Source organism: Haplochromis burtoni, unplaced genomic scaffold, assembly GCF_018398535.1.
Source record: "Haplochromis burtoni strain Fernald_Lab_line unplaced genomic scaffold, NCSU_Asbu1 Contig_145, whole genome shotgun sequence".
Classification (NCBI taxonomy): Eukaryota; Metazoa; Chordata; class Actinopteri; order Cichliformes; family Cichlidae; genus Haplochromis; species Haplochromis burtoni.
The window spans coordinates 825,235-841,440 of record NW_024582506.1 but is presented as its reverse complement, the minus strand read 5'-3'; the positions used below and the strand labels follow the sequence as shown (position 1 = coordinate 841,440).

The 16,206-nt window shown below is 39.3% G+C and overlaps 1 protein-coding gene across 15 annotated transcripts in view; it reads left to right on the top strand.

Annotated features, from left to right (window-relative positions):
• myo9ab (myosin IXAb) overlaps positions 1-16,206 on the top strand; it is a 150,664-nt gene that overhangs the window by 60,019 nt on the left and 74,439 nt on the right. For all 15 annotated transcript variants that reach the window (XM_042224657.1, XM_042224656.1, XM_014336579.2 and 12 more), the window contains exons 3-4: positions 13,233-13,327; positions 14,706-14,768. In XM_042224657.1, coding sequence (XP_042080591.1) covers positions 13,233-13,327; positions 14,706-14,768 — 158 coding nt within the window. The remainder of the gene's footprint in view (positions 1-13,232; positions 13,328-14,705; positions 14,769-16,206) is intronic.

Below are 16,206 nucleotides of genomic sequence, written 5' to 3'. Positions count from 1 at the left end.
AGAGTGAGTTCATGTCCAGAAAGGTTTCACTTGAATATTTCAAGCTGCGCAGCTTCAAGTCTGATGTTTGGAAAGAAAATGTTTTTCCAGAGCGGCCGTGTAAGAACAGATGCTGTCTTTTTGTCTGCTGACACCTTTTCCACTGTCTCAGCTGATACTGATTACTACTTGAGCACCGCTGCGTTCTTTATTAGGAATTACAAACTGTATGAAAGCTACAGAAATACCAGAAAAGTTTACTCTTTACTTTCAAGCGCTGAAAGTGATTTAAAACGTATTTGCGCAAATCACTGTCCTAAGGAGGAGATAACAAAGCTGTTTATTCTTAGTTGGCTGTTTACCATGAAGCTCACAGCGTAGCAGAAATGTACAATCCTGCAAGCATGTTCATGCTTATGTTACCTGGTGAAAATCAAGGTTTAGCTGCTGGGTCGATGTCAGCTTACGCTCTGCGTGAATATCACTCTGGATCTGTAGGTGTATGAAAGAGGTTAGCATGTTGCTTCAGGTGCTTGTAGAGCTGTTAGGAAGTGTTCACAGCGGTGGATTGTTGTTGTTTCCAGATTAAGAATTGTCGTCTCTTTATAGTCAAGTTCCTGATTTTTCCCTGCAATAAATCTCAGTATAATGATCGTAGCATATGTTTGTATGTTCCCTCATCTTTACAAGTATAGTAGTTTACAATATGTATTTTGTGTATAAATATATTTAAACTATTTTTAGTGGGGCAGCACGGTGGTTACACCTGTTGCCACACAGCAAGAATTCCACCATCAGTCCGGAGTTTGCATCTTCTCTCCGTGTTTGCGTGGGTTCTCCTCCAGTACTCCGGCTTCCTCCCACAGTCGAAGGACATGCAGTTAGTGGGGATAGGTTAATTGATTAATCTAAATTGCCCATAGGTATGAATGTGGGAGTGAATGTGAGAGAGAATGGTTGTCTGTCTCTGTGTGTTGGCCCTGCGACAGACTGGCGACCTGTCCAGGGTGTACCCCGCCTCTCGCCCTATGACGGCTGGGATAGGCTCCAGCGCCCCCCGCAACCCTGAAAAGGATAAGTGGAAGCGAATGGATGGATATTTTTAGTGTAGTGGCACTTTTGGATCATTGGAAAGTTTTTTTCATGCATAGCTGTAAATAAGCGTTCATCAGACAGTGATGCTAACAGTGCTTGTAACTGATAACTTTGAATATGTAACCATGAATATGTAGCTTGCAAAGAAAGAAGAATACATTTGGTTTTTATTCATTTGTCTGATGTTTATGAACAGCCGTTTTTGCCATCTTACTATATATAGTATTATAATGAACATAAAATGATTGACATGATACGTTAACGTTAACATGCTTTCTTACATGAATGACGCGAGCAAGAACCTCTGGCTTGGCAAAAACTGCCTGCAGGGCGGGTTTTTGCTAGTTAGAAATGATGTGTATATGGTCACTCCTCGAAAGCAGATCACTCTGCCAACTTTTTTCTTCCTCCTACTTGAATTAAAGTTATGCACCTGTTGCGCAACTGTACTCACATTTTCATCTGGCAGGTTATAAAAGAAGTCGTGTAGCTCAAGTAACAGCATAACGGTTTGATTTATAACTTTAATGTGATTACTGAATTTACCACAGTGTTTTTAGACAAATGTCATGTGATCAGAGTAAGGCTGTGTGTCCTTTGTCCTTTCTGTCTTTATTGTCAAAGAATACAGGGCGAAAATAGTAGCGTCAGAGATTAAAAATACTTGTCCGTCCTTTTTTTTAAATATCATCATAATATCTGATTTTGTCACATTTTTCCAAAAAGTTGCAGAGACGGAGGCTTCCACTTTCATAAGTGTGTGAATTACTATTAGACCATTAGAGGTTTAACCTTTTAAGTGTGATTTTAGCCACTGAGCCAAACGCATGCTGAAATGCTGCTTCATAACTTAATAATAGGCAACAAATTGGTTGTTTATTTTCTTCAAAAATTGTTTATAAAGTTATCTGTGCGGTCGGTAGTAACTGTTACAGTAACCCATTTTCTTAGCAATATTACTGTAAACACTTCACAGAAGCAATATGTTGCTCTTTACACCATTCATGGGCTAGGTGGAAACTTTTGTCTCACAAATGCATAAACAGACTGCATTGCAACATCCAAATATAAATGCACTTCAGGCTACACACACTCCTCCCAGTCAAATCCCCAAATTAATCATCTGTCACTGCAACACACACACACACACACACACACACACACACACACACACACACACACACACACCCACACACACACACACAGTTGCACACTGCAGCATGCAGAGGTCCAGCTCTCGGGGGATTAACACTTCAACACGCTCAGTCGTGGGATTTTCCCACACCACCTCGCATGCTGAGTTACATTTTATGTCATTCACACCGCGCTGCGTTACAGGATCGCCGCCAGCTCCGAGCGCACTCCCACATATTCACAGGGTTTGCCTGAGAAGCTGTAGTGTGTTAGAGCGCTGGATCCAACTGAAGGGGGTTTGGGGTTGATTGGGCACCTTCACGTTTCTTGAAAGGTGTCTGTTTTTATCTGCAGAAAAACAATAGGTATGCAGTACACACAAGCAAACACTGCTCAAGTCAGTTCTTCAGAACAGATTTAGTAATAAATATTTCAGGAGGCGTTAAATACAGACCTGCATGCCTCTCTCTCCCTGTCTCTGCACGTTCACATACAGCAGTATTTATGCATTTTTCCTACTTTGTGAGCAAGAAAAACTAAACTTCAAACTAAAAGTCGCGCCTTTTGAAACCTGCTGGTTTGAGCTGTGAGGTTGAGAACTTTTACTCTGAAGGTGAACAATCTACACAGTTTTTGTTATTTTAGTTCTATAATTAGACGACTACCCATCATAGCTTCCTGTTAAAAGGGAGTTTTTTCCTCCCACTGTTGCCAAGTGCTTGCTCATAGTGGGTTTCTGTTGGGATTTTCTCTCTATTATATAATTATTATTGTAGTTATTATTGTATTATTTTTACTGTACTGTATAAAGCACATTGACGCAAATGTGATTTGGCACTCTTTAAATAAAATAAATTAGAAATTGAATATATCCAATAAAACATGGTATTACTGTGATGAAAGGTTAAGGTACTAAATCATAAAAATGGCAATGCAGTTTGAGCTGTTTTTTCCCTGTCTTTATAATCACCCTTCTGCTACTTCTTCTATGTTTCCTGCTGCCTGTGTCTCTGTCCATTTTCTTTATCCCTGTCCTCCTCTTCCCCTTAGCCTCCCTCTTTTTCTGTCCCTCTCTCTGTCCTCCTCCTCGCCGACAGTGGTGGACGGCCTGTTGACAGTCCTCTGCAGTGGAAGGAGGCTTTTATTGAGTGTTCAGCCCTTCCTGAGGCCAATAGGATCCAGATGTGTTGCCGGCACACAACGACAGCAGCCATTTATGGAGAGAGAGAATGTGTGTGTATGCATGTGAGACAACCTGTGACAAAGATGTGATTTTTCTTCTTCTCAGTGTGCTCTGGAGCTCTTTTTAACACGTGTTCACATGTGTTTGGCTGCGTGGGACGTGTATTTTTCTGCCCATGTGACAGCACCAGATGCGCTCAGGCACTATTTTCTGAAGGATGGACACACATGAGACACGCACCAAAACGTTTGTGAACACACAAAAAATGTACAACAATCATGAAACTGAACTTGTGGCTAATTGTTAGGCTTTGGTGCTGGTTTTGGCTGTTTTACAGCTGTACTGTTTATAAGGCTGACGTGCAGTCAGCCGAGGCTAAACAAGCCACTTTGATGAGTGTTGAAACACTTAAACACTGTGTCCAGATGATGAATCCAAAGTTCTGATATTTCTTTTTAGTTTGACAGTTTTCTCAGCCTTGTCATGCTGCAATTACAGGTAGTCCAAGCTAACGGCAACCCCTTCACTCAGCCGTGTTGTGTTTTTAGGTTGTTTTTTTTTGTAAAACCTGAACACCAAATATACATGAGTTCAAAAATAAAGACATGATGAGCCCAAACGCTGTCATCACATACACTGATTTTGCTTTGTGTTGAATGTCATTCATGTTATTTCAGTACATGCTGAGTCACTGACCATTGCAGCAGAGCCCTGTGCTGTTATAATTAAAAGGAGTCACTTAGCTAGCATTAGCTTTCTCCCTACCATCAGCCTTATTGTGATGATAGGAAAAGGTGAGGCCAGTTGTGTCAAACATGTGCCCCAAGGGCCAGATAGGAATTTCAAAGGATCCAGTTGATGGCTTTGTTAAGTGTGGAAACTGCTGTGAAGTCAGTAATTACATCATAAAAAAAGATATTATATATATGTTGCCAATTCGTCTTTGTTATGTTAGTATTACCGTGCAGGAATGGAAATACACATAGATAATTGCTCCATCTCGAAAGGAAAGTGATTAAGTATACAAACCACTCCATACAGACTAAAAGTTTGATGCTCTCAGTTTTCTCTTCTTCCAGTATCAGGTTAAATTATCGAATGTTGACGGGTGAATTGTGAAAGCTTATCTGTGTGTGTAAATTTAATGTTTGATCTTTATTTTATTTATTATTATATTTAAAGGCTATCTATCACCAAGAAGTTCCAGTGTGCAGCTATCGCAGTAGAAGTAAACAGCAGCATCAAGAGCATAATGAACACGATTGTTAGTGTTAAAATAAACACTCATGAATTCACATGCCCATTTTCAGTCACATGACTGTCCTATCTTATTTGCTGCACCAGAGTTCCTGGTTACAACTTTATTTGTTGCGTTCTTTAGAGCTTTAACACTCATTCATGTGTGAATGATTGGAGTAGGCAGTGCTCAGCTGATCAATTTTCATCATTTCATCATCATTTTTATGTGAGCGCACACAGAGCCTGGAACAGGAAGCCTGGGTAACAAAGAAAGCTGATGGCCACCATCATGATACTTGTTATCTCTGACTGTCAAACCAGCTAATGTAAAGAAAGCCTGGATATGCTGATATACTCTAAGGTGTTACTCATGTTGTTGTGTGAAAAGAAAATTACAATATGGATAGAAAAACCAAGTTCTTATAGGTTAAATCATTAAACACAAGTGTCTGTTTTAAGGTTAGGCTAAGTGTTGAGTTAGTAGTAGTATAAGCCTCCAGGAAGTGAATATGAGTCAGTGTACGGGCTTCATAAATACACAACTGTGTTTATACGTGTACGTGTGAATGAAATAATGGGCTCCTTTTAACATGATGATCTTGGCACAGGCACAGAGCTGCAGATGACTAATGCAAGCGTGGAGTGTGCCAGATATGAGCAGAAACACTCTGCTGCATCTTTTGGATTAATGTTGTTGCGCACTTGTGGTGTTTCTTGTGTTAAATAATGTTCTGTAGTGGAATCCACACAAGTACAACTATATATATTGAGAATAAGCCTTTTATCTTTCATAGCTGTTAGACACGTTTGTGAATCAGCAGGCCAATGTCAACTTGTTTCCCTGGTTTTAATTCTTCTTGTGGTCAAATTGGGCAATAGATTCTGGGCATTTTATCAACTGGAGGACGTTGTTATTCAGTAATGTTTTTCATGTCAAGCACCAGCCATTAAGCCATGACGTTAACGGCTCATGCTCACCACATGAAAGAAACCATTTCAGAGTGTGTCACCTAATATCAGAGCATTATTAGCCCTTAAATACAGCCCCGTGGAGGGTAGCGATGAAGCCGAAAGGTAAAACCAGAGCATGTGGTACAGTGGATCTGACCTGACTGTTTGCATAGTAATCGGTGTCCAAATTTAAGAATGCAGTTAGAAAAAAACGAGCCTTGGGGTGATGTTTGCTTAGGAATGTTCCTGACTGAGTGAATTAACCTGGAAAAACAAGTGTGGCAGTTTAGTGCTCACAGCATGTGACCTACATGAAACCAAACCGTAACCACACCTTACAGTAAAGTAAGGTGTGTGTTTTGGAGCCCAAACTTTGAACATTGTGGTTAAAACATGGCACGCACACGTGCTGTACTTCTCTTTTCCTAAGTCTTCTTCACACCTTTCCATAACCTAATCATGTTTTCCTTAAAGGTCAAGGAAAAGTGATTACTAGTGATTAGAAGAGGTAGGGGGTCATTTTTTGGCTTGTAGAGCTGATCCCCTGTTTGTATTCTGTGCAAGCAGATTTGTAACTCACTCAGAGAGAGGAAAAAAAAAACCCAAGACATAACATAGTGAAAGCTGTTTTTTTTTTAAACTATATTTCAAAAATTCACTATATACTGTAGGAAACACTAATGCTAATTCCACACAGTTGTTTTAGCAGCATTATATAATCTTGATTATATAATGGCTAGCTTAAAATAGCAAGCTCAAATTTTATTTCTAAGCGTTGGAGTAGGACTGACAAGAATTATTACACACGGGACGACTCTGGATGAACAGTGCATTCTTCCTCGCTGCCTTTTTCACCAATGTAACAGCGACTTACACGGGCCTTTCTGAGCTCGAAATGCGCCTTAGGGTGCTAACTAAGGGCAGCTGGCACAGTTGATGTTACCCTACATAACAGGAATTGCACAGACCTCTGTTGCAGCCATTTAATAAACAAACCAATGAGTTTTCTGTTTGAGTAAATGAAACCACACTTTTAAAAAAAAGAAGAAGAAATAAACAGAACATATAAATTGTTACAAAAATAAAACTTTATCTCACTTCTGTCGATTTTTCTTTAGAGGAAGTCCCAATCTTTGTGGTGGGTGTCGAAACGTTTTGTATGCAGGAACATCCCAGCTGACAGCATTAATGCTGTATTGCTTATGAAATAACAAGATGGCTGGAAATGCACAGAAAAGCTACTAATTTAATAAGATATATATATATATATATATATATATTAATTATTATATAATTATATTATAATTACAACACACATACACACACATCACACTACAAACAAACAAAACACACATCAAGATAATTTCGTTAAAATTACCATAACACTATCATAGATATAGTAAGTTGAAGTATTTAGTGCAGGCGCAGCTAATGTCATACTTTGATGTCGAGTACTAGATAACTGTTGTCCTAGCTAGCTGATATTAATATAATCAGCTAACATTATTTTGTGGTTCATTTTAGCAGTAAAAATTCTTATCTGGTGTTTATTAAGCTAGTGCACTCACTCTTATTATATTCTACAGACAAGAGGGTTGAGTGTGTGCATGTATGTCTATATATTTGCTAAGAGCCCATATTTTATTGCTTTTTCGCTTCACTTGTGTGTTAAAACACAAACATGTATCTGAAGTATTGTAAATCCGGTATATAGAATCATACTTTGTGACTGTCGTGTGTTTTCGTGAGAAAGATATGTTGAAAAAAGGTAATGTGCAAGCTCAAGAATTCAATCCATGTACGATAAATGCGAGGAGAGTTTGCAAACACGTGGGAACGTACATGTCACCACATGTTTTGAGATCAGCTATTCCACATAATGTATATAATTTTATTACACTCATATGTTTACAAATTAATTCCCAAAAGCTAAACATATGTTGATAATCATCAACATCTGTTACCCTAGGCAGTTTCTTTAGTAACTTTCATCCAGATTGATCAAGGCATCTCAGAGGAGTTCGGGTACATACATGTGCTATGATCATTATAATAAGATTGGCTTCTCCTTTACCTAAACCACCTCATGTCCTTTCTTCTCATGCTTGCTGTTATGCGGTGGCCCCTTCTTTGCTGTGTGACCTTTGTGTGTAATCACACAAAGGCCTACCTTGTGTGATTACATAACCGCAGTCCTCCTTCTTCCGTCCTCACCTCTTTTTCACTCCCAACCTTTCTTTTTCCCAGAAAAGGAGAGCTCATCCCATGTGTCCAGAGGAAAGGACAGAAAAAGAGTTGAGGAGTGCACAAGAATTGGGGGAGTGGATTCAGAGGACAGAGGAAAGTTAAAAAGAGAAGATGAGATGCAGATGAAGCAAAGATCTTATTGCTTAACTTTATTATGTAATTTAGAGTCTTTGATGTTTTAGAGATAAACGGTTTATTTACATTTGATCCAAGCAGTCTGGGTTAAATGTTGTCATCTGTTTCTTGAAGTGAATTTAGTGCGTCTGTCTGTGTGTGTGTTTATACTAGATGTGGTTAAAGACTTAAGGAGATTTTAAGCTCTGCCTGTGTTTATGTTTGCACATATTGAGCGTAACAACGACGCTGTAATTTTAAAAAATTAAACCATCGTGCTATTTTTTTCTTGTATGAGGACAAAACTGTCATACACCAAACATCACATCTATATATAACGCGACATACAAGCTTTTTTGCAATATACATGAAACTGTTTCCTGTATCTCATTTTCCCCTCCTGTTTACAAGCAGTGCATTGATCAGCAGGAACATCCAGAGATGAATAAAAACGCACATTTGCATACACATACACACACTTGCACAATGCTGTCATTTGACACTGCCGCAACCACCTGCTCGGCTGCATGTGCGTGCGTTACAACCTCGTCTGCACAGCTAGAATAAGGGCTGCATTGAAGCTATCCCCAACCACAGACACAAATCCTCACACACACACTTACACAGATATGCTGTTTTTCCCAGCCTGCCATGTAAAATCGAGCTGCACCTGCTTGCAGAGGAATGCAATGTGATGTCATCTCAGCTGTGAGTGAGGGGCTCTTACCGTTGAGGGGGAAAAAAAAGAAACTCCTCTGGGCTTATGAGTAGCCTTCTGGAGGAATCCACACAGCATGAAGTCATCCTGAAAAACTGCTGCTCCAGATGTTGTTAAACCACACGTCATACAGAAAATCAACAGTGTAAGGATGGAGGGGATGAGATGGACACAAAGTTAAATAGCGCTGGCATCATTTTATCTGTGCATCACTTTGTTTGTAGTGAATTTGCCCGATGACTTTGACTCATTGCGACTCATGCTTAATTCATCAGTGTTCATTGTTTCAATTTAGTACAACAAAGCTAACAACCCACCAAAACTAACGGACTACATCTCTTCGTCATGCTAATGTTATTAGCATTTTAAACTTTAGAGGGAACATATTTGGCACAAGAAAAAAAGCCTCCATGTTTTATTAAATCAATATGAAGAAATGTCTTATGTTCATCATTATGGTTGGCCTAGAAAGTAGATAAAGAACTTGTACAAATATAGGCTAGTAGCATGCTTAAAGAAGATCCAATTAAACAAAAAGTAATGATTGTTACTAATAACAAGGAAAACAGGGATTTCGTTCCATTGGTTCATTATTCATAATTGACTCATTCATGAAAACTTTTCTCTCTTAAAACTAAAAACTTGGGGAATTGAAACCATTTTCAGTCATTTGAAGCACTCACTGCTCCCTGAAACACAGAAAGCTATCTAATGGAAGCTAGCCCAGCAGTGGTTTTGGCACGTCTCCACTTGTTTTTCATAAACTAGGTCACCTAATGATTTTTGAAAGTGTACGAGGAAATACTGTGGCTCTGCTGGGAAACAAGGGAAAGAAAGTAACAGAGAGGGAGAAAGCATGTTATTAGAATTGGTATCCAAACCAATTTTAGCCATTGCTTTGAGGAAAGGCTTGACATGCTAATTACCATCCTAGCTCCCATCTCGCCCCCACTCCACTTCAACATATAAAATGCAAAATTTCATCCCAAAATAGGAGAACCACTGCTTGCTTCCTCAGTGCTTGTAGAGCACAGGCTTTCTGCAGGAGTGGAGAAAACAAGTGGCTCCTAACGTAATGTGACAGCATGGAAGGACCCGCCAGGGCTACCACAGCACATATGCATTCATTAACATATTGTTAGAATGACGCTTGGACTTAAACCTACACACACGCACACAGTGTTATAGCTGGATTAAGCCTTGGGCTCAGCACATTTGCTTCGGCATAAAATGTGACATATTGCCGGGAAGCAGTTTTCATTTGTATAAGTGAACGCTGTGGTGAGCTGCTTTTAACACATTTAAGTTGTTTATTTCTGTACTCCATATGGTCCCACAGGCTATGCACTGAAGGCTGGGGTTAATTCAGATTATGTTGAGTCACTTTGGATTTTCAATTCAAATTAAAATTTGAGGCCAGATTTACTATCATATTGCACCAGCACAAACCTTAAAAAAAGGTATTGTTGTTATTTACAGAGAGCACAGTGAAAAATTAGGTGTAAGATGTGGGAATACTTTTGCAACATATCCTGTTCCTGTGTATTTCTGGGAGTTCCTTCCTCAAGGTGCAAACTTTAGGGAGGCAAACAATAAAATCAAGCGTGCAAACTGATTTACGAATGTTTGTGACATGCAATTTACTGCTAAATGCACCAATAACGCCAAAGAAGCCTGTCTAATTTTTGGTGCTTGATATTGAAATGAACTGACTTATATATTCAATCAAATAAATGCTTCTTGTATTTTGACAGCATCCGAAGAAAAAAATGTGATAAAGTATGACTTAAGATATTTTAGTCCTCGCTTGTTCAACTGGTTGCATTAAACTAATTCCCCTCCTTTCACAGCATCTTTCCTTATCAGTCTTTGTTATCTGCCCGGCAACAACAGAGAGATTTTTAACTAAAGTAGGTCATCAGTACATAATATAACCAGTCAATATTTCAAACATTTAGAGTAAATCTTAGCTTATCCCTCTAATAATCTAACAGCTTTATTCATTTTTTGTTTTCCCTTCATAGGTGACAGTGGAAGCCTCTTTTTCTCTCATACCTGTGAAACTGTTGTTTAAATCCAGTTCGAGTAAAACTAGGTCACAGTTTGCATTTGTATAAACATGACAGGAAGTTTTTAAGTCACTGTTGGTTTCTAAAAAAGAAAATGAAGATTTCTCCTGTTTAGGTCCATCCATCCACCCCAGCCTCCTCCTTGTCAGGGATTGTCACCTTTCTTTTGCTATTGACTTAAAATGATTTTGAATTATTTATTTACTTTAAATTAAAATGTTCACAAATAGTTGCTGGTGCCTTATTTTACCTCAAATGCACAAGACTTAAATGTGCTTCATTTGAAGCAGACTAGTATCAAAATATCTAGTTTCCTTGTTTATATTTATAGCACTCTAATGATTAATACTGTACTGCTAATCTTTCTTTCCCGATAGAAACCCTTCATTTCTTAATAGGGCTTTTATTTTATATCATATGACTACTGTTGTGTCCCCTCCCCCGTGTTTGTTCATGTTTACCAGACCCCCTTCCTGTCTGACTTCAAATTGACTACCGGTTGAGGAAATACGGTTTGTTTGGGGGCTTTGTCCGAAACAGTACAGTGAAGACAGGAAATTAGAAAATAAGATAGCGGGGCATGGCGTGGCAACAAAGACTGTCTCTGTTTTGTTTACTATTTATTAATAAATAGTCCAAATAAAGTTAAGGTTCTTCTTGATTAGCTTAGTTTTTTCCTTTTTTTCTGTCTCTGTTTTGCATCTGTTTTCTCGCTTCGTCTCCTCGCGTTCATACATTGAGCACACACTGATGCAGACACGAACATGTAGACGCACACGCGCACAGACTAATCATAGCGTGTGTTTTCCTGTGCTGTGGTCGCAGCAGGCGTTGACCATGAAGCAGGGTTCAACAGTAAATCATCCAGACTGTGCCGCCCTGCTTATTAATCTCTTTCAAACATAAACAGAAAGCACACGCACAAACTGCGTGGGGCTTAGCACATGCATGCAAACAGATGTGCGACGGGCAAGTGTCCTTTTCACATATATCGTACCAGTGCATTTATCACTTCTTTTTGTTAATGATTGTGAGTGACAGTTTGTGTTAGGGCTGCTCACTTCAATCATTTCAGGAAGTGGATTTTCCCCCTTCAGACTTTAAACTGGAAGTATTTCCCACAGCAGAACGATTGAGGATGAAAGCTCTGTCATTATCATTCTGAATTGCAGTTTCGATTTACATTTCGGGAAATCAAAGGAGATCTCTCTGCCAGTCCACTCTCCGCCTTTGCCTCCTTTTAGTTTTTTTTGGTAGTTACCATTGTGTGTCAACCACTGCAAGACTGGCACACATTAAAGACCAACAGGGGTCTAAAAGATGGATGTGCAGGGGAAGCTGTTGCTTGGTATGAAAGTGAAAGGCCTGGAAAAAGAACGACATCAACCTTACTTAAACCTTGTTTTGTTGCTTCTTTCTTCGGGCTGCTTTGTCCCGGTTGGCTCGCTGAATGTGTGTCAAGTTCTGTTTTTAAATGAATCATCACAGAGATCAAAGCCTGATTCTGGAGCAGGGTTTTACTTTTTATTAACCGTGTTATTCCTGAGCTGTAGTATTCACCCAGAAGCCACAATCAATTATCCGACGCCCACACCGTTCTCCCCCGCTCCCCTTCTCCCCCACCCTTTTACTCTGCTGGCTTTTATGAAGTAATTTATCATCGCTCCAAAATACTGATTGCATCAGCCGGAAAATTTACCGTTGCTACCACTTTATCCTCTCTGAAAAATCTTCTTATTTCCTGCCATATCTTTATCTGTGGGCTTGTTTCCTTCTTTTTTCTCTTTTCACTTAGTTTTCCCCATTTTTTTTCTCTTTTCATCATGTCCTCTCTCACAGATGATCATCCCTTCTTCATACTCTTTTGGTCTTTTTTGTTTTGTTTTGTTTTGTGTCTGAGCTCTGTCTTCTTTCTTGTCCCTCCCTTTCGTTTGTATCTCTGTGGTGCATTCCCTTTCCTTGTTGCCTCTCCTCTCCTCTGCCTAACTAACCAACCCAGCGAGGCCCATCAGACTGCTAATGAGAACCTGAATGAGTCCTCCAGGGGTCTCTAATGATAGTTTCTCTCTATGTGTGTGTGTGTGTGTGTTAGCAGAAATGCCCACAGACTCCCACAAGCAGTGACTGTGTCTGTTTTCAGTGTTGCAGTGTTTGCCTTCAGAGGAATTTGGCAGTTTAGTGTGTGACTGACGTGTCTGACTGTGAGTTTTAACTGCGTGTTTGTGTATTTGTGTGTGTGCCCCTTTTGCAGGCCCCTTCCTGTGCCTCATGGCCTCGGTTACAGTGCTGTGATTGGTAGCTTTCCCTTCATATGTCAACATATTTCAACATATTTTTTTTACTTTTCTTCAGAGGTGGTAGATATAACATCTACTGAAATCTGAATGCTAACCCTAACCTGTTGATACTTGGTTTATCTTACAGGTGTAAACTGTTAATCATAGCTTGCCAGCACCTTGTACCTGTGCGTGCTGATATGTAATCCTTTCTGTTTTCTCTTCAGGCCTTTGGGAATGCTAAGACGGCCCATAACAACAACTCCAGCCGCTTTGGGAAGTTCATCCAGGTCAACTATCAGGAGAGTGGCACAGTCAGGGGGTGAGAGATGCATGCTGACATATAAAACACATCTATAGAAGCCATATCTAGAGCTGGACCGATATTATTTGCCAGTGTATCGGCATTTATGAGACAGAGGGCGCTCTGCAACTTAGCTGTTGGCAACATGTGCTTGGAACACCACAAACAAAACAACGAGCTGATCCGAGCAGAGTCGGGCAGTGCATCAAGCGATCCACGACTTTTGACAATAAAACAAGATTACATGTCCTCGCTGTTTAAAGGAAGCAGCCGATAGTAGCTTATTGTCATATTGTGTTAATCAAGAGTCATAAATTACTACATGCATGAAATGTTAGTTAAAAGCTTTTTGTTTAAAACAAAAAAAAAATATTGGGCCATTTATATGATTTTAGAATCATAGGCTGCTGGGGGATTCCCATGATGCATTGAGCATTTCTTCTTCAATCACCTTTCTCACTCACCATGTGTTAATAGACATCTCTGCATCAAATCATTACTTGTTATTAATCTCTGGCTCTCTTCCACAGCACGTTTTTTATCCTGTTTTCCTTCTCTCACCCAAACCGATCACGGCAGGTGGCCCCGCCCCTCCCTGAGCCTGAGGAGGAGGTTTCTTCCTGTTAAAAGGGAGTTTTTCCTTCCGACTGTCGCCCAAAAGGCTTGCTCATAGGGGGTCAAATGATTTCTGTTTTTTTTCTCTGTATGTATTATTGTAGGGTCTACCTTACAATATAAAGCTCCTTGAGGCGAGTGTTGTAATTTGGCGCTGTATAAATAAAACTGAATTGAATTGAATAGAATCACCAAATATTGTTATCAGTCTTAAAAATCAATATATCGTTCCAGCTCTACTAGATACACATTTCATGTTGTTTTACTCGTTTTTTTTTGTTTTTTTTAATCAAAAATTTGTTTTGTTTTGTTTTCTTATTTTTGTCTGTCACTTTTGGTCAACAGCTTTTGTTTTTAAAGGTGTTATAAAAATGAATCTGACTTGAGAAATAATTTAATAACAGATATAATAGCAGAATAATGCCTACAATTTATGTATATTATTATTATTAACTTTATATATCTCTTAATATTGTGCTATGATTTATAAATATAAACATGTAAGTTACAAAAAACAACATTCAGCCATTATTGACGTGCGATTATGTAAATTCTCATTTGACAAACTATTAAAAATCACAATTCAGATAATTATACCTCTTACCTCTTCCTATTGTCTGCTAATCTGTTAAAACGCCCTGTTTAGGATGAGTATGGCAAGAAAAGCACATTCAGTGTCCATGTGATATTGAAACATTGTTCATTTCTGATCATAATTACAGCCGCTTGTTCTTAAATTACTCTTGTGACTTAGTGCGGCTGCATTTATGTTTATTTCCAGCGCATACGTAGAGAAGTACCTGCTGGAGAAATCACGTCTGGTGTACCAGGAGCACAATGAGAGGTGAGTGCAGATCACATATTGTTTGTTTGTTTGTTTGTTTGTTTGTTTTTCTTCTTCTTTTTTTGCTGGATAAACCCATACAGACATCATTAGAAGATTTGTCATCTGCAGCACTTGGCTCACTTTCCACATCGTTTCATCAGTATGGATCGCTGTTTTATCACACCTAGAATGACTCAGCAGCAGCTCTCATGCTTTTGAATGTAAATAACATCTTGTTAATCAGAAAGAATCCAAGTCTTTGCTTTGTGTGGATTTAAAATCCATCAAAAATAATCTGTTTAACTTTGACTCCACCTTTAACGGAAATCCAATTTTTCCTGTGAACATTTCTAAAAGGTGAAAATAACGAACTTCAATAAGCGCAGCTAGAGGTGGTGCAGCCATAAATAATCTAAATATGATACTTGAAACACTGAGACACTTCCACTTGCCTGAAAGCTAAGATCTTAAATGCGTATCTTTTTGCTCACATGCTCTTTGTCTAAGAAACTCAATGCTGAAATAGTCTTCATTTCCGCTGCAAGGATATATCAGGTGGCCATCTGACTGAAACCTCTGCCCTTTGTTTAACTCTCAGGTTTTCCTCTGAGTTTAGGCATTTATTGACACAGAATGGGACAAATACTGTGATACAGATTTCGAGATATTACATAAGGAGTCATATTTCCTGTCCAGTATAACAGTGTAAAACTGTCTATTTTTACTTTTTATACGTATAAACACACTCACATGTGTATGAAGAACTCATCTACCTGACGTTGGGCATATGCACGCACATGCACGTGTCTCCACCTGCACCCACATCCTATAAATAGCTTTACTTGTCTCAGGTAACACAGAGACACACCCTAACAGTTCATCATATCGCTCCCAGGTGACAGTAAAAAAAAGCCACTGATCCCACCAGCATAATAGCTTCATGCGTGGGGAGGTGGGGAACTGTCCAACAGTCATCTAATCGCTCTAACCCTGACTGGTCTGGGCTTTTTGTTTCATCCTGATGACAGGCTCTGGCGGCCATATTGATAGGATAGAAACTAAAGTCAGGACCTCCCAGACGGTTCATCCTTGAACCACAGAGGTGGGGGAGAAGGATGATAAACTGCAAACTATCTTAAATCTTAAAGTCGGTTCAGTGGCAGGTTACCTTTGTACGATCCCACTGGAGAGGAAAAAGCACTAGGGAGTGAACTAGCTGAACTTTCCAGGGATACTGTTGGGGCTTAATGACTCTGCAGAAACTACAAGGGAGGGGGCTTTACTGTATTCAAGAGCCGTCACGCAAATCCCAAGTGTGGATACTGTTTTTGCTTGTTGTTATTTTTTTGTTATTGTTGTTATCTTATAAGTTGCCCCTGTTTTATGTTGTCTAACGCATTGAATGAGAGACCCCATTTTTCCCACATTATTTTCTTCTTCCTGCCGGTTAAATGCA